At 49.2% G+C, this 24,856-nt stretch overlaps 10 protein-coding genes across 10 annotated transcripts; 5 read left to right on the top strand and 5 right to left on the bottom strand.

Moving 5' to 3' along the window:
- Nucleotides 1-1,667: 1,667 nt before the first annotated feature.
- P175DRAFT_0457429 (putative C6 transcription factor) lies at nucleotides 1,668-4,601 on the top strand. The gene is made up of 3 exons (XM_040894655.1): nucleotides 1,668-2,143; nucleotides 2,249-3,371; nucleotides 3,432-4,601. Exons 1-3 carry the CDS (start codon nucleotides 1,920-1,922, stop codon nucleotides 4,434-4,436), a joined length of 2,352 nt encoding a protein of 783 aa, XP_040753483.1. The 5' UTR covers nucleotides 1,668-1,919; the 3' UTR covers nucleotides 4,437-4,601.
- A 165-nt stretch (nucleotides 4,602-4,766) lies between these two features.
- P175DRAFT_0500939 (glycosylphosphatidylinositol-alpha 1,4 mannosyltransferase I) lies at nucleotides 4,767-6,756 on the top strand. Its single transcript, XM_040897059.1, has 3 exons — nucleotides 4,767-6,123; nucleotides 6,268-6,375; nucleotides 6,478-6,756. The coding sequence occupies exons 1-3, from the start codon at nucleotides 4,990-4,992 to the stop codon at nucleotides 6,628-6,630; spliced, it is 1,395 nt and encodes a 464-aa protein (XP_040753482.1). The 5' UTR covers nucleotides 4,767-4,989; the 3' UTR covers nucleotides 6,631-6,756.
- Nucleotides 6,757-7,492: 736 nt separating this feature from the next.
- Nucleotides 7,493-9,307, bottom strand: P175DRAFT_0436053 (uncharacterized protein; the record flags this gene model as incomplete). The annotated part of the gene is made up of 2 exons (XM_040893779.1): nucleotides 7,493-8,763; nucleotides 8,818-9,307. 2 exons carry the CDS (start codon nucleotides 9,305-9,307, stop codon nucleotides 7,493-7,495), a joined length of 1,761 nt encoding a protein of 586 aa, XP_040753481.1.
- Nucleotides 9,308-9,353: 46 nt separating this feature from the next.
- On the bottom strand, nucleotides 9,354-9,698 carry P175DRAFT_0500938 (uncharacterized protein). The gene is made up of 2 exons (XM_040897058.1): nucleotides 9,466-9,698; nucleotides 9,354-9,433 (listed from the first exon to the last, which is right to left on the bottom strand). Exons 1-2 carry the CDS (start codon nucleotides 9,570-9,572, stop codon nucleotides 9,358-9,360), a joined length of 183 nt encoding a protein of 60 aa, XP_040753480.1. The 5' UTR covers nucleotides 9,573-9,698; the 3' UTR covers nucleotides 9,354-9,357.
- P175DRAFT_0212079 (uncharacterized protein) lies at nucleotides 9,441-10,440 on the bottom strand. The gene is made up of 3 exons (XM_040892598.1): nucleotides 10,158-10,440; nucleotides 9,575-10,073; nucleotides 9,441-9,461 (listed from the first exon to the last, which is right to left on the bottom strand). Exons 1-2 carry the CDS (start codon nucleotides 10,207-10,209, stop codon nucleotides 9,688-9,690), a joined length of 438 nt encoding a protein of 145 aa, XP_040753479.1. The 5' UTR covers nucleotides 10,210-10,440; the 3' UTR covers nucleotides 9,441-9,461; nucleotides 9,575-9,687.
- A 9-nt stretch (nucleotides 10,441-10,449) lies between these two features.
- Nucleotides 10,450-13,020, bottom strand: P175DRAFT_0457422 (DNA damage response protein RcaA; the record flags this gene model as incomplete). The annotated part of the gene is made up of 5 exons (XM_040894654.1): nucleotides 10,450-12,446; nucleotides 12,520-12,671; nucleotides 12,725-12,804; nucleotides 12,869-12,931; nucleotides 12,984-13,020. The coding sequence occupies 5 exons, from the start codon at nucleotides 13,018-13,020 to the stop codon at nucleotides 10,673-10,675; spliced, it is 2,106 nt and encodes a 701-aa protein (XP_040753478.1). The 3' UTR covers nucleotides 10,450-10,672.
- Nucleotides 13,021-13,222: 202 nt separating this feature from the next.
- P175DRAFT_0531638 (Y-family DNA polymerase) lies at nucleotides 13,223-15,117 on the top strand (the record flags this gene model as incomplete). The annotated part of the gene is made up of 2 exons (XM_040899890.1): nucleotides 13,223-13,378; nucleotides 13,441-15,117. 2 exons carry the CDS (start codon nucleotides 13,223-13,225, stop codon nucleotides 15,115-15,117), a joined length of 1,833 nt encoding a protein of 610 aa, XP_040753477.1.
- Nucleotides 15,118-15,930: 813 nt separating this feature from the next.
- Nucleotides 15,931-17,930, top strand: P175DRAFT_0523249 (uncharacterized protein). The gene has a single exon (XM_040899303.1). The coding sequence runs from the start codon at nucleotides 16,133-16,135 to the stop codon at nucleotides 17,879-17,881; it is 1,749 nt and encodes a 582-aa protein (XP_040753476.1). The 5' UTR covers nucleotides 15,931-16,132; the 3' UTR covers nucleotides 17,882-17,930.
- A 1,968-nt stretch (nucleotides 17,931-19,898) lies between these two features.
- P175DRAFT_0500932 (DnaJ domain protein) lies at nucleotides 19,899-21,932 on the bottom strand. Its single transcript, XM_040897057.1, has 5 exons — nucleotides 21,676-21,932; nucleotides 21,574-21,617; nucleotides 21,415-21,508; nucleotides 20,368-21,362; nucleotides 19,899-20,311 (listed from the first exon to the last, which is right to left on the bottom strand). Exons 1-5 carry the CDS (start codon nucleotides 21,779-21,781, stop codon nucleotides 20,168-20,170), a joined length of 1,383 nt encoding a protein of 460 aa, XP_040753475.1. The 5' UTR covers nucleotides 21,782-21,932; the 3' UTR covers nucleotides 19,899-20,167.
- Nucleotides 21,933-22,219: 287 nt separating this feature from the next.
- erg9 (bifunctional farnesyl-diphosphate farnesyltransferase/squalene synthase) lies at nucleotides 22,220-24,286 on the top strand. Its single transcript, XM_040897056.1, has 4 exons — nucleotides 22,220-22,640; nucleotides 22,708-23,767; nucleotides 23,818-24,000; nucleotides 24,047-24,286. The coding sequence occupies exons 1-4, from the start codon at nucleotides 22,573-22,575 to the stop codon at nucleotides 24,149-24,151; spliced, it is 1,416 nt and encodes a 471-aa protein (XP_040753474.1). The 5' UTR covers nucleotides 22,220-22,572; the 3' UTR covers nucleotides 24,152-24,286.
- Nucleotides 24,287-24,856: the final 570 nt, after the last annotated feature.

Genomic DNA, 24,856 nt, shown 5'->3' with positions numbered 1-24,856 from the left:
TTAGACAATTATTTGGAGGCGGGGCGATTAGTAGCTCACATGCCATCCTCGGGTATGAAAAGACCAGAGCAAAAATGTCGCATATTATTACTATAAGATGATGATAGGAAGCTTACGCATGAACATATATTAATTCTGAGATGGTTCACCGAAGGATATGGAACCAAAGATGATGCATGATTCGAGAGCACACAAATCCCGCACACCCCGGTGCCCAAAATACTACTCCTTAGATTCTATCTCTATGCTGTACTATCCTTTGCTCTCGGATCATCCCGAATCGCACAAAAACGCCTTGGTGGTCCTATCGCTGATCGCTTGCTAGAATGTTGCTGGCGGAACCCGAAGGACTTGAACTTTTGCGGAAGACTGCAAGACTAGATGGCTGCCTTAATACGAACTAAATTGACTAAAATGTCCGCTGGCAAGGTTTGATACGAGAATCAATTTTTCTTTTGGCTATTGGTGTCTGCCATTGGCAACCCCTGGAAAAGCGAATCGAGGGGGGAACTATGGTGAAAAATCCATCAGCCAAGGCTGTAACTTCCAAGCACTATGCACAATTTATAAACCTGGTCAGCCACAGATGAGTACCAACGCAGCATGATAGTTACGAATCGTCCATCCATACGCAACTCGGACCCCCGAAAGTAGCCTTCTGTGTCTCTGCCATCCGCGAGGAGAAGGAATACATGCCCTTTGGTTATTTTGGACAGACAGAGGGCGGAGGGCTCGTCCAACTGTTCCCCAAGGGTGCTTGGACATCGCTAGTATTTCGGGGGGTTCTGATTGATCCACGATTCAGATCAGCCGAGAGAGGCCCTCCCCCTCCTCTTCACATTTCTGTTCTCTTTTATCCTTCGCTTTTGTCCGCTTATGCTACCCCTGCACAAGGTTGAGGCACGGAGAAGAAGAAACGGAAGAGGAAAGGGAAAACGCCACATCCAGGCGAATTGTAACCTCCTCGTCTGCATGATTCTCTATGGGGGATGGAAGTTGTTGCGTGGATTACTGCAGGGCTACTAACAACGACGCTATCATATAGTAGAGTCAGGCGTGCTCGGGAGAAGCCATCCCCGGGAACCAAAGCACGTTTCCATCACGACAGTAATATATATATCCTTATTATCTCTTCATTCAAGGATCAGGATGTATCAGATCGGGTCTTAGGCTACTCCCGTTTGTCCGGCCCTGTTGACCGCTACCGTAGCGTATTACACGTCGTTAACATCCCAAGAATACGCGACTCTCCATAACTTGGCCACCAAAATATGCCATAATCTCGCTATCACTAGCGCTGGCTCGACAATTTCTGGGGGTGGCGACTGGAATGTTCTCCCGGTCTATCATCCCCGGACTCAACGGGCCTTTTGTCCTCTCCTAGTTGTCGGGGTCTCTGGAGAAGGGATTGTCAGGACGAGGATGGATGGCATGTCAGCAAAAGGACCCATTTGGCTGCATATTCAGGTCCTTCCTTTTAAGTTCCTCAGCCGAATGCGGGGAAAGAAAAAGAAAGGAAGAAAAGAAGAAGAAGAAGAAGAAGAAGAAGATATTCAAGATGATTACCCTAGAACCTAGTACCTAGTACAATAGTAGTCCAATATTAAGCATCATCTTGTCTGGCCTCCAAACTTGAACTTCTTCTTCCACTTTAACCTAAACTCATTCCCACCATATATGAGATTTTATTTTTATTCTCTCTTTCTATTTCTCTCTCTCCTCCTCCTCTTCATTTTCAAAATCTGTCTGTCTTCTTTCGCTAACGACTTCATTTTCCTCCCCTCCCAGAGCAATGACTACTTCTCCCTCCTAATTCTCTCCTCTTTTCACTCCACCTCCCTTCTTCTCCCCTCTCTGCTATTTTCTTTTCTTCGACACCCGACACTTTCATTAGATCTATATATTTCCCGTCGCGAGCAATGTTCCACACTTTCGAAGGCTTCGAAAACCCCACTACCTCGACTTCAGCTCGTGGCGGTCGGGAGCGTCAGCCCTCTATCGGTCGGCGCGTCACAACTTTGCGTGCTTGCACTTCCTGTAGGCATCGCAAGATCAAATGCGATGGCGAGAAGCCCTGTGAAGCTTGCAGATGGTATAAGAAAGCCGATCTTTGCCATTACTCGGATCCTCGGCCTTCCCGGAGGTATGCAACCTTTTTCTTTCCGCGTTTTTTTTTTTTTTTTTTTTTTTTCCCCCGCCACGCTTCCCCGCAAAGAATCCAAAGCTTATAAGGGAAATGTAAGGATAGACATATTGAAAAATTATCGGCAACGTTGGACGAGTATCGCACAGTGCTGGAGAAGCTTTTTCCAAATGTAACGCCGGAGGCACTTGTTAATTTACCGCGCGAAAGGCTCCTGGAGCTGACCAGCAAAGGCCTCGATCTGGCGCAGCTCCAGCTCCAGCCCCGACCCCAGAGCCAGACCACAGGCGCCCATCCCGCATCGCCAGCGACCTCAGGATCGATCGAAGCACATGTCTCTCCAATCTCTAATGAAGATGGGAACTTGGAGTCTCTTCAGACCATGCCTGAGGAGTCCAGCGATACTCGCAACTTGAGCCATGAAATTACCAATGCTATTTCCGATGATGTGAACGCTCTTTCTCTTTCCACACGACAGCCTGCTTGTTACCTGGGGGTCTCTTCAATCCATGCAGTTCTCAAAGTCATTATCTGGCTGGATCCAGGCTCTGTTTCTTACTTTGCAAGTACCCCTCCAAGTGCTCCGTGCCGGGCCTCAGTAACGGACTTGTCCTCCTCGGAGGGCCCCTGGGGTCATGACCAATCCGACTCTCCTCCGCAGGTACATTTGCAGGTACCCGAGTCTCAGCTAATTGACGCCTACTTCACCTACGTCCAGCCCTTGACGCCCATTCTGGATGAGCAGACTTTCCGCGAGACATACTACTCTGGACACCGAAAAGATGACCGATGGTATTGCTTACTAAATCTTGTCCTTGCTCTCGGAAGCATTTGCGCTTCAACGGCCGATGATATTTCTCACAAGATTTACTACTCGCGGTGTCGGACCTACCTAGACCTGGAGTCATTGGGATCGTCACATCTAGAAACGGTGCAGACCCTAGGTCTCCTTGGCGGCTGGTATCTACACTATGTCGCTCAACCGAACCTGGCATATTCCCTCATGGGAGCAGCCCTTCGCATGGCGGCGACTATGGGCTTGCACAAGGAATTCGCGAACCAGTCGGATATTTCTAACAGGCAGAAAATGGCCTCATTGGATCTGAAACGACGAGTGTGGTGGACGCTCTTCCTGATGGATACCTGGGGTGGTGTGACTTTGGGCCGACCGACTATGGGACGATTCGGGCCAACGATTACAGTCAAGCTACCCCACCATCGTGAAACTGTATGTGTGCTCTCGGTAACTATTGGTATCGCTGCTTATAACCCAACTAATCTCGCATAGGGAAATGTGCTTGACATCCTCCCGCTCCTAGAAAATGTCCGGTTTTGCAAAATTAGTAACCAGATCCAAGACGCACTCGCGCTCTCCCCCTTAACGAAATATAGCGAAATCATTCACTTCGATAATCAACTGGTGGAGTGGTATAACAGCCTGCCATATATACTCAAAGATCACGAACCATGTCCCGAGTCGATTGCAACCACGAGAACGATTATGAGATGGCGCTACCACGTGCAGCGTATCCTTCTTTACCGTCCAACTCTGTTGAGCTATGCCATGCGGCGGGTCCCATACATTGCACTGAGATCAGAGGAACGGACAGCTATCGAAAAATGTCGAGAAATCGCAGAAACAGCGATCCAAGAGATCTCAGCCACTGCAAAGACTCCCCAGATGTCTGGCTGGAATGCCATTTGGTTTCTCTTCCAGTCTACAATGGTCCCGCTTCTAGGCTTATTCCTCAACGATAGTACCTCTACCGACCCTCGAGCTGCTGTTGAAGCGTGCCAAGCACAGGTGGAGATGGCTCTGCTTGTGTTTGCACGGCTACGGCAATCGAGCCCGACGGGCAAGAAAACCCTGGATGCTGTTTCTCGAATTCTGGAGGCCAGTAAACGAGGCCCCAGTGTTCCTGGAGAGAACAACAGCGCTGGCAATGCCAATCACCAGACTCCTCGTGAGATCCAAATTCCTCCTATGACCTCAGGTGTCCTCCCGTCCCAGAATGATGCTGGACGGGGCATTATAGGCACCAATGAAAACGGGTTCACCGAGCTCTTCCCTATCTCAGGCATGGATGATCCAAATGGGCAGTACCTGTGGGATTTCCTGAGCTGGAGCGATAATAACCTCGTGCCGATGGCCGATATCGACAACGTTTCCGATACCTCATTGCTCAGTGGGGATGACAGGCATATGAGGTACCCAAATAATGGAGCCTTTTTTGGCAATCAATTAACCGAAGCTCCATATTTTGCAAACTCGGCTATCCCATATTATCCGTGATTCCACTGGAAATGAAAATGTCTTTAATGAACCAGCATTTGTCCCTTTCTTTTACGCATTCTACTTACTCTCTTCACCTTTGCCCACCTCGTGACAGGGATTTCATGATTTGTGCTATTATGTTATTTGAGCGATATATATATACATGATGGAAAATACCACTGCTTGTGTTTTGTAATTCTTGCCATGGCTGTCTCGTAGCTTGTAGTATCCAGTATTTTATGCTGTTGTTGAGATGTGGACATGATGATGAATTGCTGAGTCAGCACGACGCCAAAACACGCGCTTCTCACACGAATCTCAACACTCCAGATGGCAATGATCCAAGTCGTCATTTTCCAAGTGATGTTCGGGCGGCAACAAGGATGGGTAAATATATTCATCGAATAATAGGACTTCAATGACTCGCATAAGAAACCCATTTTCCTGATTTCCTGGTGATTTGAACTAGCGTTTCCGCTACGTTCCAACTTGTCCAAAGCAGGCCTTCGCCTCTATACCATACAAGAATTTGTTCCTCGGAAAGAAGACTTCAAAGAAGACCGGTGCTATAATGGCGTCGTTCTTCCAAACCCCGTCCCTAGTGTATGGGTCAGCTGTCGCATTACGCGTTATCCTTCTCTTCTACGGGGCATGGCAAGATGCCAACTCCCCCGTGAAATACACAGACATCGACTACATGGTCTTCACCGATGCGTCTCGGTACGTGTCTCATGGGGCGTCCCCTTACGACCGAGACACATATCGCTACACTCCTCTCCTAGCCTGGATGCTTCTCCCCACCTCCTGGTCCATCCCGGGATTCTTTGCCTTCGGTAAAGCGCTCTTCGCGCTTTCTGATGTTATAGCCGGATGGCTCATCTCGAAATCCCTTGTGTCAAATTACGGCATGACTCCAGCGCGTGCTCTGAAGTACGCTAGTTTCTGGCTGCTAAACCCCATGGTCGCGAATATCAGCACACGCGGCAGCTCTGAGGGTCTCCTGGGCGTGCTCGTTATCGCCTTACTCTGGGCAGCACTGAACCGCCAGACCACCCTTGCCGGTATCCTTCTTGGATTCGGGGTGCATTTCAAAATCTATCCGTTTATCTACGGGGTTTCGATCCTTTGGTGGCTTGACTCTGAGCGGGAAGCTGACGACCCCAACGAACCAAAAGCGCACAAGCATCCGCTAAGCACTACTGCAGGTGCTGCGGCTACGACTACGGCTACTGGTACAGGTACTGGTGCTGCATCATCAAGAACAGGAGGAACTGCAACCAAGCCCGTCACGGAATCTCGGGACCCCGAACCCAAATGCTCCTCCCTGACCCCTGTCTTGTCTCCCCGGCAGATCCTCGCATTCCTCACCCCCACACGACTTCAGCTTATCCTGACCTCTTTGGCGACCTTTGCCGTTCTCAATTTAGCCATGTACCGCCAATACGGCACTCCGTTTCTCCAACATACCTACTTCCATCATCTCACGCGCATAGACCACCGACACAATTTTTCTGCCTACAGCTCCTTGCTGTATCTCTCTGCGGCGGGGGATGGACACGGGAACTTCGAGTCCCTAGCGTTCATCCCGCAATTGCTTCTGTCTGTTCTCGTTATCCCGATGGTGTTGGCGAAAAAGAACCTTCCTGGAGCGATGCTGGCGCAGACTTTTGCTTTTGTGACGTTTAATAAAGTTTGCACGAGCCAGGTTTGTCTTTCCTTTTCTTTTCTTTTTTTTTTCCCCCCATCATGGCCTACTTCTGGCCTTCCATCCGCCGCAAAGAAAAAAAGAAAGAAAAAAAAAAAAAAAAAAAAAAAGGCATGGGCAACATACTAATTGGATATATGCTAGTACTTCCTATGGTACCTTATCTTTCTCCCATTCTACCTCCCCGATTCATCTCTCCTCCGTAATCCAAGACTCGGAGTGCTTGCTGCAGCCTTATGGGTCGTTTCTCAGGTACGTCCAATCTTACCTCTAGCCAACGCAAGGAGGCCGCAACTAGTCCATCCATCCATCCAGTCTATGCTCGATGCTAACGAATCCCCCACCCATATCCAGGCTGCCTGGCTCCAGCAGGGCTTCAACCTAGAGTTCCTAGGCATATCAACATTCATGCCGGGGCTGTTTCTCTCGTCGCTGGGCTTTTTTGCTGTGAATGTCTGGATTCTAGGGATCATAGTTGCTGATATTGGGGGGGTTCCGAGCTCATAGGGAATTTATTGTTCCATTTCTTGAAAAAAAAACAAAAAGAAATGGCGTGCAGTAAATAAATATATATACATACTACTACGGTTTAGAATAGACATGCCATAAATACCCGTGCTATTGGGTTGGTTTCTTCAGATCAAGGCCTCAAAACAAAGTAACTCCCCTACACAGTTACAAGGACCTGGCTAGGTATCTAGGTATCCGACCTAGTACTACTAGATCATTATTTTACCCATCCATATGTATATACATGTTGTCCGCCATCACTTACTACCTACCTTACCTTGATCTAGAATAGAGAATCGGACTCGGTCACAAGTTCAATTATGGGCATCGATGAAAACGGTTCTATAAAAGATTTAGACCTGAAGAGAGATACATAGATTCTTGTGCGGCATTGACGTTTACTGGTCTCTCTGGGATTTTTTCGATGTTTTTATTCAATGCCAATACCTGCTGGCGGGCCCGGTACTACTTCCCTTGGATAAGTGTACGGGAATGGGATCGTGTTGGTGAGAGTTTGGTATTTAAAGAGGAAAAGGAAAGAGTTTGATGTTCAGGTCGGATCGAGAATGTAAAGTAAAGTAAAGTAGTTGATTAAGTATAATGCTACTACTCCCTTACGAGGCAGGTGAAATGATTCGGTCCATGCACTTTTGCACAAAATACTCAAGGAAAAAGGCTCATATGCTGCGGTGTATCTTATAATCCTACATGATTGCGTGGCTTGTGTTATTATCGCCACACGCAGATGTTTTGCTATTATTCCCCCCTGCGCCTTTGTCTGGAAATCCCCATTATGTCGCACAAAGATTTTTTGTTGTTGCCTTCGGCTCTGCTATTTTGCCCGACGGGGTGGGTGCAGCTAGGGCTTCGGTACGTCAGCTATGATTCTGTACGTGGATGCGTGGATGCTCAGCGGCCGCGTGCGTGGGTATACAGCTCCCACAATTTGACGGTTATGGCCATATTGAGGGTAGATCCCATCTGAGAGCTTGGCAAAATGGGCTTCAGGGCGGGACTCGTGCAGGGTTTCGAGGATCTCCTCGCTCCAGAGACCGGTGCACTGATTCTCGAAGAGTTGGAAGTACGGGTTCAGTGGGGGACACGCTGAATCCAGGTCAATAAAGCGGATACGCATGTAATTCAACGAACGGTGGACCTGAAGGCTCTGCACTGCGCCAGTAACCAATTTCTCAAACGATCGGATGAAGTTGAGATTGGTGATGCCAGAGAAGTCATCCAAAAATGGTAGACCCTGAGTGGCTCGTTTATCCCGACAGCAGGTCTTCACAACCAAGTCCAGGGACTTGAGTTTTGACGTTGGCGGCCAAGTATTCATGAAACTGCGAGTCGCATCGAAGAGACAGGCGCACACTTTCCCCGTGAAGGCTAGGGACTCAAGGCGTGGTGCTACCTCTCCCAGCAGACGACAGAGATGTGGTGGGCGGACCTCCTCGGCAAACCAGCGATTTGGCGAACTGTCCTTATTGTAGAACCCTTCTAGGCTGATGTTGAGGTGGACGATCGACATGGGCAGTTGCTGGAGGATTCTGGCAATAGTCTCATACCCTTCGATCTTGGGTTTCGCGTACGCACAGTGCCACTCGCGAACACCGGGTAGAGCTAACGATAAATTACACCAGTGCTGATTGTCTCGCATGATGTTCCAGGCACCCCGCATGACGAATGTCTGGATATCCCGAAGGACCGGGAGACGCTGGCGTCCAGTGCGACTCGATGGATCGTTCCTAAAGTGGCGGACCATCGGAGGTTTCTTGCAGTGGCCTCCTTCCAAGGTAAGAATACGGGCTTCGGAAAAGAACTTTTGCACATGGAAGAACATGTCTTCCACAGTGGCATTATGGCTTGCGTAGTGGTACTTGTAGTCGCTGCCCTGGTTTGTATCGGAATCATCCCATACCATGGCAGCCTGGAAAGCAGCTACATCCGTCAAACCCGCATCCTCATCATTATACCTTCTTGGTGGAAGTTGACGAGTAGTACTTTTAGTTGCTCGCTGGCCCCAGACAGGAACCCAGATTTCTACATGACGAACAAAAGGCGCGAGGTGAGGATGCGCACTGAACCAGCGTGCACTTTCTTCCAGCTCATCTATGGTGCCCTTAAGTTTGACTAGGGTTCGTTAGTCACGGGTATTCCAAGCCACAACAACGATGGAATACTAACTGTGTCTGTAGATTCGATCTTGGACCAAGGCCCTCCACACTGGCGAAATCAAAGAGAGGTTCGAAAGAGCCTTTCGTCTTGGATGGCGCAGAGATTTATTCCAGCTTCGCGCGGATGACTTTCCTGAAGCATTCGTGGTCAAAGCTGAGGTCCGCTCACCAAAGAGATAATCGAGAATAGCCTCGTGGATCTCGACTGGAAGGTTCTCGAACTGAATCCCGGATTGATGCGGGGACGGTGTAACCGCTGACGGGACATCCTCCATCTCGGTATCCACTGGAGATAGGCTCCATTCCGGCCGATCGGGACCCACGGTACTGAAAGGGGGATCATGGGCGGCAAGTTCAGCGCTTGTGCTTCGCGTGGATTTTGGGTATGAGATACAATTTGAGGTTGAAGTTCTCGGGAGTGAATTGACAGACACGGGTCGTGGAGGAGGGATAGTGGAGATCATGAAGGGCGAGGGAGATGTCATGAGGTCGGCGGTCATTATTAGAGGGGAGTAGAAGGGAGCAGGGCTGAAGGAACACAAAGGAGAACCTAAGAACGCCAAGCACAAAGAACGGGGTCGTAAATCGTTAGTAGTAGCAGTAGTAGTTCTGTTCTCTTTTCTTTTCTTTTTGTCCACGTAGAAGAAAAGATGACTACGGGATAAAAAAAGTCAGCAAGATGGAAACGAAGAAAGAAACGAAGAGGAAGAAGGAATAGAGGCAGAGAAGAAAGAATAAGAGAATGGAAAAGACGATGCCAAACATACTGCAGGAGGTGGAGTTGGGACGAGTAACGGGAGGAGAGAGAACGAGAGAGGCGGGAGGAGTTAGTATAACTAGTTGTGGGCGAATGAAGCGTAAGAATAAGCAAAGTCTGCGACTAAGAACAGCAGGCCAAGTCAAGACGGGCCAACGCAGTCCATGGCGGAGTCGATGATGAGTTGGATGGAGTAGTGTTAAGGAGGTAGAAAGAGGGGAGAACTTGCAAGGTTAGGCAGTTAGGCAGCGTCAGGAGAGGAGGAGAAAAGATAAGACGAGGAAGTAAGTGGCTGAGTGAAGATTCAGGTGATAAAAGTGACAAAGTGACGATGAGGATAGGATGTTGGAGGAGGAGGGGAAGATAGAGAAGGGATGGAAAAGATGAAGAGGAAGAAGAATCATGGAGATGTTCGAGTGCGATACACAAGTCAGATGATTCTTCCCTTAGCATGAAAAGAATCCCCTCGTCTTCCCCCCTGGAATCTATAAACCGCGTTCTTTTTCTCTCTTCATGTATATTAATTTTCCATTACATTCGTCATATTCCGGCTGTGCAGATCATTCGCCTCTTAATTTAGTACCAGTACGTACCTGAATGAAAGGGAAGACTACCCAGAACGATACTCTCCCTCCATGCGCTCATCAGCCCACCAAGTTTTGGAGGATGAACTTCAATAGTTCAATGCGCCACTGCGTCCTTTGGCAATAGGACCCCTCGAGATATTGATCCAGCATGAGAACAATAACCTTTTCGACCGGAAAAATTAGTGTTTTTGGCTAAGTGAGTCCTGCTGCTAGTCTCGTGTCCACAGTGCGATTTCCTTAGTCTACGCCGCTACGAGCCTGGAACTAATAGTGTTTTCTATAGAGTAGATATTGCTTTGCTTCCTTTTGAGGATTCTGAATCGGATTCTGAAAGACGCTCCACAATTTAGAATTTGACATCAAAGTTGATCGATCTCCTGGACCTCCAACCGGGAGGGCGACCCTTTGGATGAACTGGAGTTGATGAATGCTATACCTAGTTAAAATGTACCGAGAATTGAAATCTATGTAACACGAAGAAAAAAAGAAAAAAAGAAAAAAAAAAGAAAAAAGAAAGAGCATTACCTCCTGCGTCGGAACCGGAATCGAAGCCCATCATCACTATCGGAATCCTGTTCCTCTCGCACCCGTTTTTGACGTTGAGACACAGACGCCTTTTCCGATTCGCTTTGAGGGAGTGAGCGCGCCTGCGACAGCTCACTCTCTTCCTGGCTTATCGTCCGTTCGGGCTGGCCTTCTTGCGGGGTGGGTTCGCTGGACCGATGATTGCTCACCCAGTAGTGGTCGCCAATACCAAACCCTTTGCGCGTCACTTCTTCTAGAGGTACGATGACGGTTTGGATGCGACGACGAGGCTGGCTGGTATCATTTTTGCGCCGGAATTTCTTGAAATTTTTGCGCCCATTCCACCGGTCGTCCCAGCGGGTATTATTGCTATGATCAACGACGGGGTCTCTACTTGAAACTTCCATCTCCTCCACAATAGCAAGCCCTTTCAGCTTCTCCACGTCGATATCCTTGAGAGAGCTCTGAAGTGACTCTTGCTCCTCTTGACGTCGCTGACGGGCGGCATCCTCCTCCGCCTCACGGTGCTGCCGTGCCGCCTCCAAAACGTCCAACTTTTGCCGCTTAGGTCGTGCAGCCCCCTCTTGTTTTAGATGTGTAGTCGAATCATCCAAACTTCTCTGTGAAGTCTCGGCGCGTCGACGTTTCATTGCACTGGCACCTGGCAGTAAGCTGGAAACTAACTCTTCTTCTTCCTGAAAGCTGTCGACTACTCTCGACTGATTTTCCGATGGAGTCTCTACCAGCATCTGTGCTTGAGAGTCTGCAGAGCCCTCATCCACCTCTGGAGCATAAGCTGGGATAGAATTGATGTCAAACCCGTCATCAAATGTCTTCATTTTGCTCACGTATTTGCGAACACGGCCACCTCTTCCCTTTTTCGAGGCTTGGCTTACGTCTTCCGCCAGCTGCGAGTCGGCGATGATTTGTGCATCATCGCTTGGGGCTGGAGGGGCAGATGTAGACTCCGTGGGCTCAACGTCCATTTCCTGACTCGGTTTGGATTCTGGGAGTGGCCGACACAACACCGCGGCATCATTCCCTAATATCGCATCCAGGAATTCTCGCTGCTCGATAACACGTTGATCGGTCGTAATGGCCACTTGGTTGCTAAGCTGTATAGACCAGTCTTCATACTGCCCCTTAGATCTAAATCGGACAAGAACGACACCGCCATCGCCGTTTCTTGCAACCCCGAGACCTTTATGGCCCGCAGCATTTCTCATAAATTGCACAATATCCTCGGGGGTTGTTACACCGTCCTCGATTCGATAAAACAAAGCCTTTCCATGGCCATTCGTTATAGCGTCCTGTAGATTCTCGTATTGCGTAGTGTCACCAAAGACGAAAGTATAGCCATCGAAGATGCTGATTCGATCGGGATTTGGCGCGAAGGACTCTTCGGGTCTGTCAGCAACTTCCTTTCCTGGAGGTGGCAGGTGTTCCATTGGGTCTGGCCATGCAGCGTCGAAATCGGCCTCTAAAGGGGACAAGCTTTCGAGGTTCTCTAGGTCACTTGGCGTCGCTGCATAAACAAGCGCATCAACAAATGATTCTTGGACGATATATTTGCCATTCACCAGCGCTTGCAATCCTTTCGCTGTATTCCGTTTGCTTTGAACCACGTGGGTTGTTGAATCGATGACATATGGAATTATCGTTTTGACATCTAGGTCCTCGAGTCGGGATCGCACATGCGCCAACGGGTCCTTTGCCTTGAGTTCTTTGGAGGAGAAGGAAAAGCTGAGTACGGTTGGATGCCATTTTATCCTAGACAGTTTATATCGATTAGTTTATTTACCTTTTTTTTTTTTTTTTCTGACTTCTTGGTCCAGTCACCTACCGCAAAACGTGCTGGTACTTTCCCAGCTGAATGGTATGCTCCTCACCAGTCAACTTCTTGCTTACCCCCTTAATTTGCTCTCCATCGAGTAGTGTACCAAACTTGGATCCCTGGTCGCTCACTGATATCTCAGACCTTGCGTAAATATGGACCTAGCGACGGTCAATATCAACCTCCAAAATGTGTCATGTCATGATGATCATACCCCGTCACCAGGTTTGACAGATGCGATATCGATCACCAAATGCTTTCGCGATATTGAATTGTGCTGGATGGCATGGCGGACTATATAAAAGCACAGTCAGCAGATGTCAGTCGTTATAAAAACCCCCCAGAGGCGCCGTCATACCCTCATTCGTCTTGCTGCGACCAAACAGATACTTCTTCCCGGGCCGTAACCACACGCGCTTCCCTTCAAGTTGTCAGTAATGAGAAACTAGATAAAACCAATAGATAAAAATCACCTCTCAAAAAGTCTCCCTCTGAATCGAGGATCCACATGAGGGGCGCAATCAGCAGAAAGTCATTCTGCTCACAGTGAAGTCGAACAGGCTGGACGGACGCCCGCTGCTGCACGTGAAGCGTCACGGGGGAACGCGTGATCATGTGACTAGGCGTCGCAATTGCTGCCTGGTTGGGAAATAACGAACAAGCACTCGCAAAGTAATGTATGGTTTCTCTCCTACTTGTCAGTAATGATTCAATGGGGGAGGCAAAAGAGCCTCAGGGCGACGAGCCCAAAGAAGAAACCACTCCGCCAAATTCCAGCAGTGTCTCGGATGGCCATGATACTCTGAAATATCAGCTCCTAGGCCCGTCTCTCACTAAAGCGGGTCAGGACTCTGTCGACCAGCGAAAGGTGAGCAGCACACATTAGGATATTATTACTACCGCTTGAATCATAAACTGAGACGGGAAAAGGTTTCTGAGATTATCTATAATGCATCCAAAGGCTCCAAGTTTTTTAACCACGAGGAAACTCGAGATAAAGTTCTCACCGAGAAGATTGCGCGGATCTTGAAAGAGAAAACGCGTCTTGAAAAATTAAATCTATCGGTCGATCTACGACGGGCCGACCAACTCTTTGCCGAACTTGAATCAAGCCGAGATCTCTCACAATATGTTGTGCATGTCGACTGCGACGCATTCTTTGCGGCGGTTGAAGAGCTTGACAGACCTGAGCTCAAAACTGTTCCAATGGCAGTGGGGAAAGGAGTTTTAACTACTTGTAACTATGAGGCTCGAAAGTTCGGCTGTCGAAGTGGCATGGCTTCTTTTGTGGCCAAAAAGCTGTGCCCGCAACTGATCTGTCTACCTCAAAATTACGGAAAGTACAGCGCAAAGGCGGAAGAGATTCGTGCCATTTTCGTCCAGTATGATCCGCAGTTTGAGAGCGCGAGTATCGACGAAGCGTATCTGAACATCACAGCTTATTGTACAGAGAACCAGATAGACCCAGAAGAGGCTGTGGACCGTATGCGGGCAGAGGTTCTTGAAACAACGAAAATTTCGGTCTCTGCAGGGATCGCGGCAAATGCGAAGATTGCCAAAATCGCATCAAATTGTAATAAACCAAACGGCCAGTTTCGAGTACCAAATGAACGAGATGCTATCATGGAGTTCATGAAAGAGCTTCCGATGCGCAAAGTCAACGGAGTAGGCCGAGTGTTTGAAAGGGAACTGGACGCCATTGGTATCAAGACATGTGGTGATATCCATTCCCAAAGGGCCCTACTAGCCAAACTCTTTGGTGAGAAAGCGCTTCATTTTCTAGCACAGTGCTACCTCGGACTTGGGCGGACGAAGATTCAACCAGCAGAGAGCTATGAGCGGAAGAGCGTCGGCACTGAGAGCACATTCCATGAGATTGGAACCAAGCAAGAGTTTCGGGAGAAGCTGTGGGTTATTGCTCAAGAGCTTGAGAAGGATCTATCTCGAACCCAGTTTAAAGGCCGTACATTGGCTCTCAAGGTCAAGCTGGCCACTTTCGAAGTTTTGACTCGCCAATCCCAGCCTCCAAAGGCAGTATCCGCTGCAAAGGATCTCTACTCCTATGCCCTTCCCATGCTAGAGAAGCTTGAAAAGGAGATTCCTTCCATGAAACTCCGACTTCTTGGTCTTCGATGTACCCATCTAATCACTACCAAGAAACCTGGAATGGACTTCTTTGGCGCAGCAGCACGACCAAAGCCAATACCCAGTGCGGCGTCTGACCCCAGCGTTGAGCAAGAAATCAGCGCAGAGGAGGCCTTCGAAAAGGCAGCGCGTGAGGAACTACAGGATGAAATGCATGACCTGGAAAAACTCAGCCAAGAGGTGTCGGAAGGCCTCAATCACGATGGAGAAAGCCAATCCCCCCGTGTTGAAAAGATCCCCGATCCTGTTTACTGGGATTGCCCTATCTGCAGCAGACCTCAAATTGCTGAGGACAGGGCCTTCAATGACCATGTGGACTACTGTCTTTCAAAACAGACAATCAAGGAAGCTGCTCAAGGCGACTATAGCGGGACACAATCGACGTCATCGGCTACGCGAAAGCGCAAACCACCATCTCAGGAAGCTACGGATCCGCGACAGAAACGATTGTTCTTTACCTGAATCCAGCTCAGGTTCGTCTCAAATCGGGGTCCCGAACAGAGACCCATTGGGTACTATATATACCTATAAGCTAAACCTGGGCCTTCTTTTGGCTTCGCAGACCCAGTCGATGGGAGATTGGGGTGAGTTCTCTCCGGTATTAACAAGCATGCCAATACGTCCTTGGGCCCTTGAGAACGAACTGGCCCGACGTGGCGATCCCGTCGGATTCAGAACAGAGCCCAATCGACAAAACGCCTTGCTTGTCTAGCAATCTCAACGTCAAGAGTCCTGCATGATTCGTGAGATTGCAGTTCCTCCAGCATCATGACAGCACGTACTGTGCGTCTTCAGTTTGAAACGGTTGGTCGAGTGATCAACACCAGCCACCCCTTGCCTGGCCTTTATTGTATTGTATATTTTGTGTTTGATCCCGGTATCTGGGCAGATAGGCATAGGTTTTCTGGCAGCCCCAGTGTCTACGCTATGATGAATGCGATGCCATCAAAATGTGTACATACAAAGAAAATAGAATAACTAACGCCTGCTGTGCGATTACCCCAATAATTGTCCATCGCGATCTCGATCAGCCCATGCAGCGGGGCATAAAACACCGCGAATTGGAACGAGCATTCCGCACAGTAAGCCAGCCGCAGTATAAACCACCCACAAACTTGGCAATATTAATGCGTCCCCTTGAAATATTATATCGATTCGGATCCTGTTGTCTGTTGCGGTGAAGAATCACTAGACCGGTTTGGGCGGGGATGTTTTGCACCCAAAACTGCTTTAGTCTCCGCAAAGTGCACCAAAATACTTCCGTTCCAACACATGATTGCCAGCGTCATAAAATCTCGTCTCTCTCACCATCTGACCCGCGGGTTTCCCTCTGTTTGAATACCCACGGCTTTCCCGGCTCTTTAGGACCACGCTATCGGTTGGCTGGTGCCACCATGCTTGCAGATCCTCGAGGAGTGCCGCAATGCCATAAAGAGTTGGCCCTTCTGCCCGCCGCCGCCCCTCGAACCCAGCAACTATGACCCTCGATAAACAAAACAATGGCCACCTCGCCAAACCGTTCACTCCCACGCTCAGTGCCGCGTTCAGTCGGGGAACCAAATCTCCGCTAACCCCCAAGCTTGCCAATCCATCGACTATCCGCACCCCCAAACGACTTGCGCCCCCGGACCATCCCGCTTCGACTCCGAGACAGGGCCCAGAGCCCTCCCTTCTCAATGCGAATGTCACGCCTCGATCCGGTTCTCGGGCTAGTCGACGGGATGGCTCTATAATTTCTTCAGGCAATTCGGTCGTCAATGGGCAATACTCGCCGCAGGCGCCCTTTGTGCAACCGTCTCCGGCCCGGGGCCCAAATCCAGGGGTATACCGGACCGAGCGCAGCCCAGTTCGCCTGGGTGGGAAGGTCGAGCCCTCGAGAACGATGAGAGCCAAAACGCTGACCGCTGATCTGAATACCCCCTCACGACCCCAGTCATCCTCCGATCTGTCGACCTCATCGCCAATGTTTTTCCATGCCAATGATGCCCGTTCCGTTTCAAGCTCCTCGGATGCAGAGGCCCGTTCACGAGCACCGGTGAAACCAGGATCTACGGCAATATTTGTATACGCGAATGGAGAGGAAGAACAGCAGGATTCGGTCGAGGGCACAGCCAAACGGCGGTTGTCGGGCTTGTCTCGTTCTGTAGTTACAAAGACCCCCGTCACTTCACCCCGGCTGAAATCCGTCAAGATCCATGACCCGGCACGAGGTTCGGATGGAGTATCCACGCCACAAGCTGGTTCTCATGCCGACGATGCCTCGGAAATACGCTCGCAGGGCTACAGCCCACGATTAGCCACCCTTGTACCGAGACCTATATCTATCACAAAACACACGAAATCTTCAAGTCTAGACACTGGGCATGGGGCCATCCTGCACCACGATCGGCCCAGAGAAGGTCTACGACCAAGCCCCATCATAATCTCGCCGTCCGACTGCAATATCGACAGCATTGATGTCGTCTCCGACCCCATTCCCGGACTCAGACCGCGTGTCTTTAGTAACGGATCCACAACTTCTCTCGATAGCCAGGGCTCTGCATCGCAAAGCCCTGTTAAATCCGAACCCTCAAATAGCGGTGTGTTGAGTGCTCGGGTGGAGCGCAAAATTCTAGATCTGGAAATCAGCAATTCGTCTCTCTTGGCAATCAACCGAACCCTTGAACGCGAAATGCGAAAACAGAATGAAGAACTCCAGCGGTATCGACGACTCAGCCGGTCTGGCCGTTTATCGATGGCTCCGTCGACGCGGTCGGTTTCCGGCACCTTGTCGATTCCGAGTGAGGTCGATGAAGGGATTAGTGAAATTTCTTCTAACCACTCGCCCGAAGATTTATCCGACTTTAGCGACGAAGAGTCCATGCTGGATACCAGTGTTCTCGGACCTGAGTCGACAGCTGATGATGAAACCCAGCAAAGTATCCGAGATGAGAAGCGGTTTTTCATTGACCTAGCGAAACACCAGGAGCTGTTGGCCGACAGCCAGAAGATGAACCGGAGTCTTAAGCGATGCCTCGGATGGACGGAAGAATTAATCAAAGAAGCCAAAAAGGCGCTCGAATACAATGTACACGTGAATGATATTCAATTGGGCGGGAGAGTCCTTAGCCCTGAGGAATTGAATGAGGTTGGAGAAGCTGGTCGAGGGCTTCTTGCACCCTCGAGTGCGGCCGCTTCCCCAGACTCTGACTTTGAAATCTCCCGTATGGATGATTCGTCCTTATGAGTCAGAAAAATGTCTCTCTTTACCTTTTTTTTTTTTTTTCTTTTGTTTTACTACTACCATATGCTGCAGCCGTTCTGATTATTTTACTATACCTGCTCGACGACGTCTTCGAGCCTGCGAATCCATCTTTCATTCTCGACTTTACCCGGCATCTTGCACCTTTATTTCCGCAACCCGGCGAGCGGGCAAGCAAGCAAAACAAATCTTGCCAATATCGATTTGGACCACCCGGGGCCCTTCGCTGATAAATTATAGTCATGACTGATGCTGGCATTTGTCGGGATGGCTTTCTCTCTTTCTTCCGTTTTCTACCTACTATTTCTTTTCTAATATTGTGTGATTTATACAAGCGATAGAATTTGTGGCCGGCTCCTCAGCAATCTCTGGTACCGTTGCTAGATACCCTATACGCGTAATGAATGATATGTACGAGGTGATTGGGCGGTGATATTATTATTGTTACTGTTGTTATTATTCTTTGGAATAGAATGGAACTGGATATCCTGATAGGGAATGTTCTTGACTTTGTTTTTGGATTTGGCACAAATATATTGTTGTGGCACGATGGTCGTATAGTTCACAAAATATACATCAACATCCACACACCTGGAGTCTTCAAAACAATACAGAGATGATAACCAAAATGAAAACATAGTAAACCATTGAAGGGGAAAAAAAAAAAAAAAAAAAAAAAAAAAGAGATATCCCAGGCCCATCCCAACCACCCAACCAAGGCCTGAGGGAGAAAAGCAAGGAGACCAAGTCTTGACTTGACACACAAGACAGGACGACAAAAGGATCCCCAAGGAAACACATAGAAAGGTACCAGGCAGGTATAAACGTACAAACACACACACACACACACACACAGAGCAAGCGCGAGACAGATAGAGAAACAACTAACACATCCCCATCAACGACTTGGCCATATAGACCTTGCAAACTTGTATACGCGCCTCGTTCTTCTGTTCCAAAACCACACCGGAATCCCACTCGCAGACTGAAATCTTCCTATCCTCCACCACCTCCTGAGCAAGCAAGTGATACGCGATCTTAACCGCCGCCTTCCACTGGTCGAACGAGGCTTCCCCTTTGGCGACCAGCAGCACTGCCGGGACCGGAGAAGAAGGCTGTCGCATGTGTCCGATGATCGGGGTTTCGTAGGTAACGGCGAAGGAGACCAGCTCGATGCCGTAGAATTTGAAGAGCATGTCCATGATCTGCGTGTCTGTGTGGTCGAGAAACGCCGCTTGGGTTCGGGGCTGGGTGGTTGGTGGAAATGGCCGTGGAGGCGTTGCACGCCTTGGGACAGAGATGGGGAGTTTAAACGCGAGCCCGAGTTTGTCGGCACGCACACTGGAACGGTCTAAGCAGAAGAGGTTGCGCGTGGGGTGAGGGAGCTGTCGCCGGGGGCCGCTTGTGTTTGTGTTTCTGTTTCTGTAGTTGCGGGTGGCAGGGGCAGGGGCAGGGGCTGCAGAGCCCCAGGGAACAAATGGGACGACGCTGGGGGGCATGGTTGCGTTGAGCTTTGGCTGTGTTCGCTTGGTTTATTTGGGGGGGGGGTTGGTTAGTTAACGAGTGAATAATGTTTGTTGGTGGATGTATAGCTGGTGAGTGCTGCTGGATGATTTGTAGACGGACCGATAGAGAACGAGAGGATGGACGAGGGAGGGGAGTTGACGCGGAATTTATAGCTACGAGCTGAGCATTACTCTGGTGTTGAGGACGGTCTGAATGGCATCATTCTACGTCGTTGATCGGAAGGTAGAGCACGCATGTGTGATTCGAAGAGGTTGTAAGGGTGATATCAGTCTTCGTATATGACGGTGGTAATCATGGCCAAATGTTTGCGTGAGAATGATGAGAGGACGACGAGCGTCGAGCATCGCCGGGATAGTGTACACTTGAGGGATTTATGGCTCCTAGCATGTAGGCAGATCCCAGCAGCTTTAGGGCTTCTCTGTATAATAAGGACTTGGTGAGATGGTACATTTTCTGCGGGACTTAAGCAAATGATCTTCAACTACTCTGTGACTAGGATCGTACATACACGATCAATACGTATTTGAGATCGAAACAAACCAGTATTTCGTTGAGATCTAATTATAATATACCGAAGTAAAAACGCACGCTCGTCAAAGGGAGGGATAGCAATTCGCTACAATATGGAATACATCTTGCAACATCCTATATCCAATAGCACAGGGGGAATAGCTGAAATGTCAGGTGAAAGGAGGGGAGGGGGTCTGAAGAAGGGTAAAATGACGGGACACGGAGGTGAAGCAATCACGAATCAGACTTGCGGGCGGACGCTTCGGCTGACTCGTGCTTCTTCTTTTTCTTGTCGTCTTTGCCCTTCTTTGCCATGGCGTCAGCCATAAGCTGCTCAAAAGCCATGTAGTCCCCTTCCTCGTCGGGATCCCGCTCTGCCTGTACCCAGTGTATTAGCACGGGAATTGAAAGGAGTAAAAAGCCGGAGAAAATACCTTTGAGTAGATATTGCCAGCAATGATCATGGCATGAGCACGCTCAATACGCTTCTCCAATTTAATCTTCTTGTCGCCCAGGACCTTGTCGCAAACATCTCGTAGTACGCTTTGGATTTCAAGCTTGCTGCCACGCCAGGCGGCTGCAAGAAGCTTTCCGGTAACCTTCACGGAATACTCCGCCCTCATCTCATCTGTCCAGTTCTCTCCTCCCTTCTCTTCTAACTTCGCCATTTCCTCCATTGTCAGCTGCGCATCGATGACGGTCGAGATGGTAGTCCAGGCTTCTTTAGCAAGAGTGCCCTTATCCCTCAGCCTGGAGAAGAATCCTGAAATACCGAGAAACTTCTGAGACTTGAGGAAAGACGTCGCCTTGGAAACATATGTGGCACCAATGGCGTGCAGGATCTCGATCCCGAACGACTGGATTTTTAGGTTCTCCACCTCGAGGCGAATTTTTTCCTCGAAGGCACGCGTCACGTCGGTCCCCTTATCAGTTTCAGTCCAGACGCTGATTTTGTCAATAAGCTTCGTAGCCAACATCTCCACTCGCTCTTCGCGTGCTTTAATTCTCTCCATCTCAAAGGCCTCAAGCCGCTCATGCTGTTCGCGAGTCAGACCTCCCTTCTTCTTTTCCTTCTTCCTTAGATCTCGTTCCTCCTGCGACACACCAGCCGCCTGCATGCGTATTTCTTCATCCGACTTGTCCATGAGGGCCTGTTGGCCCAAATAGCGGCGGGGGGTGCTGGTCCCGGAGCCGGACGCCGACGTCGCGGCAGTCTTGCCCTCACCCGCGGGTTTGGGTGAGGAAGCCTTGTCTTCCTCATCGTTCAGATCCAGTTTCTCTTCAGTTGCTGCAGCGAGGTCCTCGTGCTCCGCATCCTCCGTTGTAATTTCCATTCGAGTAGTCAAGTCTTGGAGTAGGGAGATTTCACCAATAAGGTCCAAAAAGGCATCACCACCAAAGATCATACCGAAGAACTCGTTAGGATCCTCTGTAGTATATTAGCCGGGGAGTAGGTCTAACTAAATCCAAGAAAGACGCACCGAATCCATGGTCGGGGACCGCCTCTTCCTTGCCATGGGTATCATAACGCTTGCGAAGGTCCGGGTTACTGAGGACTTGATAGGCTTCACCGATCTAAGAAGAGATCTATGTCAGAACCACCGTCGAACAGCATCATCACCCGGCACAAGGGAATTTACCGCCTGGAACCGCTCATGCGCGGTTTCATCACCAGGGTTCTTATCTGTCCAGAAGTCAGACCTACCCAAATATCGGGCGAAGGGATGAGAAAGGAAGCGCACCCGGGTGAGTAACGATGGCCAGTTTGCGATATGCCTTTTTAATTTCGAGCTCTGTGGCCGTGGGAGGAACCCCCAGGGCATCGTAGTAGGTGGTATCGACAACCATTCTGCGTTGCGACAAGACCACGGACAGTGACAGATTCGGGCAGCCTCGAGGGTGGGGAACAGTACTATCCTATTCTATACCACGTCAGAGGAACAGATGTCGTGCTTTCAATCGGGAGGGAGTTCAGCTGGTCTCACTAGTTTCTATTTTTTTTCTGCCTGGTGAAGCTCTCGGAACCGTACTTTCGTCATGGCGGGGAGTTTGGAGTTGGTTGAACATAGCCCGGATGGTGTTTGGTATGGTCATATATTTCCCATTTCACTATCAAACCCGCCGCTTTGTGTGTGTAATACGGGTAATACAGATACCATGCCAAATAATGCAGCTGAGTCAGCAATGCCTCGCTGTAAATTCCCTTATGCCCACAACTTTTCACACTAATAAAGACACTAAAAAAGACGCTCCCTGATTTCCCATCATTTCTCCTCCTTTCCCTTCCTTTTTTCTTCTCACTTTCATCTTCCTGCTTCCTCTTTCCCTCCTCATCCTCTCATTCTCTCCTCCCCCCTTTATCCTAATACCTCGTGAGCTCTAATTCGATTCCTCCGTCTCTCTCCCCTCTTCCTTCTCTTCTTTTTCCCTGCTAGTCGGGCAATTGGCGGGTGAACTGTCTCTTGTAAATCCCTTCACTTTCGTGTACTAGTACGCAAATCTGCTGTTTAGCTGGCCTTTTCTCCATTGTCCTTTTAATGTTGCCAACCTTTTCTCTATAATTCCTATTTCCTTGCATCCGGCTCTCCCTTCCTGCTCATCATCCCCCCCCCCCCTGTAAATTTACCACAATCACCATCATGGGTCTCGCCGGCAATATCCTCTACTATTCTTTTCATCCCTCGGAATTGAGGTCAATCATTCAATGGTTAGCTCCCTGAACTCCCTGCTCACTGTCAACACTCTCAAGGCTAACGAATGCGATTGTCCCGCAGGAAAATATGGCACAACCCTGTCCATGAGCGAAATGAGGAGAAAGAAACCGAAACACAGAAGATTTGCTTCAAGTTTCTCGACCTCACAAGCCGAAGTTTCAGTGCAGTGATCAAAGAGCTCCACCCAGAACTCCTTCTGCCGGTCTGTATCTTCTACCTGGTGCTTCGCGGACTGGATACGATTGAGGATGATACCTCGATTCCCCTTGAAACAAAGGAACCCCTATTGCGTAACTTCAAGGACTTTCTTGAGCAAGATGGCTGGACTTTTACCGGAAACCGCCCGGAAGAAAAAGATCGTGAACTGCTGGTTCAGTTCCACAACATCATTACTGAGTTCAAGAACATGAAGCCTGCCTACCAAGCCATCGTAAAAGACATTACGGATAAAATGGGCAATGGAATGGCTGACTATGCACGCAAAGCCGCTTCGGAGGATGCCGGCGTGAACACCGTAGAGGAATATGACCTCTACTGCTTCTACGTCGCTGGCTTGGTTGGAGAGGGTTTGACCCGCCTCTTTGTGGAGGCTGAGTTTGGCAACCCCGCGCTGCTGAAGCGTCCTCGTCTGCACAAGTCCATGGGTCTCTTCCTCCAGAAGACCAACATCATTCGTGATGTGCGTGAAGATAATGACGATCAGCGACGATTCTGGCCCAAAGAAATTTGGTCCAACCACGTTGATGACTTTGATGATCTCTTCAAGCCCGAGAATCGTGAGGCAGCCCTTAACTGCGGCTCCGAAATGGTTCTAAATGCTCTGGAGCACGTCGAGGAGTGTCTATTCTATCTGGCTGGTCTCCGCGAACAGAGTGTGTTCAACTTTTGTGCTATCCCCCAGGCCATGGCTATCGCCACCCTGGAGCTGTGTTTTCGAAACCCGGCCATGTTTGAGCGGAATATCAAGATCACAAAGGGAGATGCTTGCCAGCTGATGATTGAATCGACTCAGAACCTACGTGTCCTGTGTGATGTTTTCCGCCGCTATGTGCGTAAGATTCACAAGAAGAACACCCCTAAGGATCCCAACTTCCTCAAGATTAGCATTGTTTGCGGAAAGGTAAGAATTGTGCAACATCTTTATTTTGCAGTATAACTGACTTGTCCCAGATTGAAAAATTCATCGAGTCCATCTTCCCGTCTCAGAAGGTGGAAGACGCTAAACGTCGCGTTGCAGGCGCTCTAACGGATGCCGAGGCTGAGAAGGCCAAGCTGGAGGCGGAGACGCGCAAGGATGTGTTCTTCATGATGGCGCTAATGGCCGTCATCGCGGTGATTGTATCCGTTCTCATGGTGCGTTTTCCCCCTTTCCCTTCATGGCATTAGTTAACCAATACAGATTGGCACTGCTTGGTTAATGGGTGCACGGTTTGACCTTGCATGGCAAGAGATCAAGAGCGGCAATTTTCGCCCACCTAAAGCTGTGCAACATGGAGAGCTATAGCCCCCAATCTCGACGGATTTACGACCTTTTCTCATCTTATTGATTAGCTATACCCGATGGCTTATGTCTCATGTCTTCCTTCGTGCTACATATACAGATACTTATTGTCTAATAATACTTACCATTCTTCCACCATGGTTCTTCCAGAGCCTTCCCCCCTCCCCGCCCGAGAAGAATTTTGCCGATTCTTTCCTTAGCACGGATGTCAAATTGCAATCCAGCCTTTCTATGACTGTGGTTGTGCCGAAGAAGTGCTGATATCAAACGAGAGTAATCTCACCAGTGAGTACTAGATGTGTGTCCGCAGTACGCAGCTTTGCTGAGTGCTGAAATGGCATACATCCATTGAAGATCTGGGACATTCTTATCGTATATTACTCGAAATTTGCTATCCACGCAAATGCTACCTCCCGTAATTTGAACTAAGAATTAATCAATTGAATACAAATTCGGATTCCCATGAGTGTTTTGATTCCCTTTAGCCTGAATGGCGCTTGCCTTGTGAATTTATCCACGAGAGACGATTACAAATGACTGTCAGCACTTGAGAGTGAATACCTTTCTTTACCTTTACTATCAGCCCAGGAGTGTGGCTGCTGCTGCCGTGCAAAGAAGAATAAGATGATGACCCCTCACTTCCCCGCTGTCTCATTCTCTTGCTTTAAGCTCCCGGATGGCCTTTTCTTCCTCGTTTATCTGTTCACT

Source organism: Aspergillus ochraceoroseus, assembly GCF_002846915.1.
Source record: "Aspergillus ochraceoroseus IBT 24754 chromosome Unknown P175scaffold_3, whole genome shotgun sequence".
In the NCBI taxonomy this organism is placed as follows: Eukaryota; Fungi; Ascomycota; class Eurotiomycetes; order Eurotiales; family Aspergillaceae; genus Aspergillus; species Aspergillus ochraceoroseus.
This window is presented reverse-complemented; position numbering and strand designations above follow the sequence as displayed.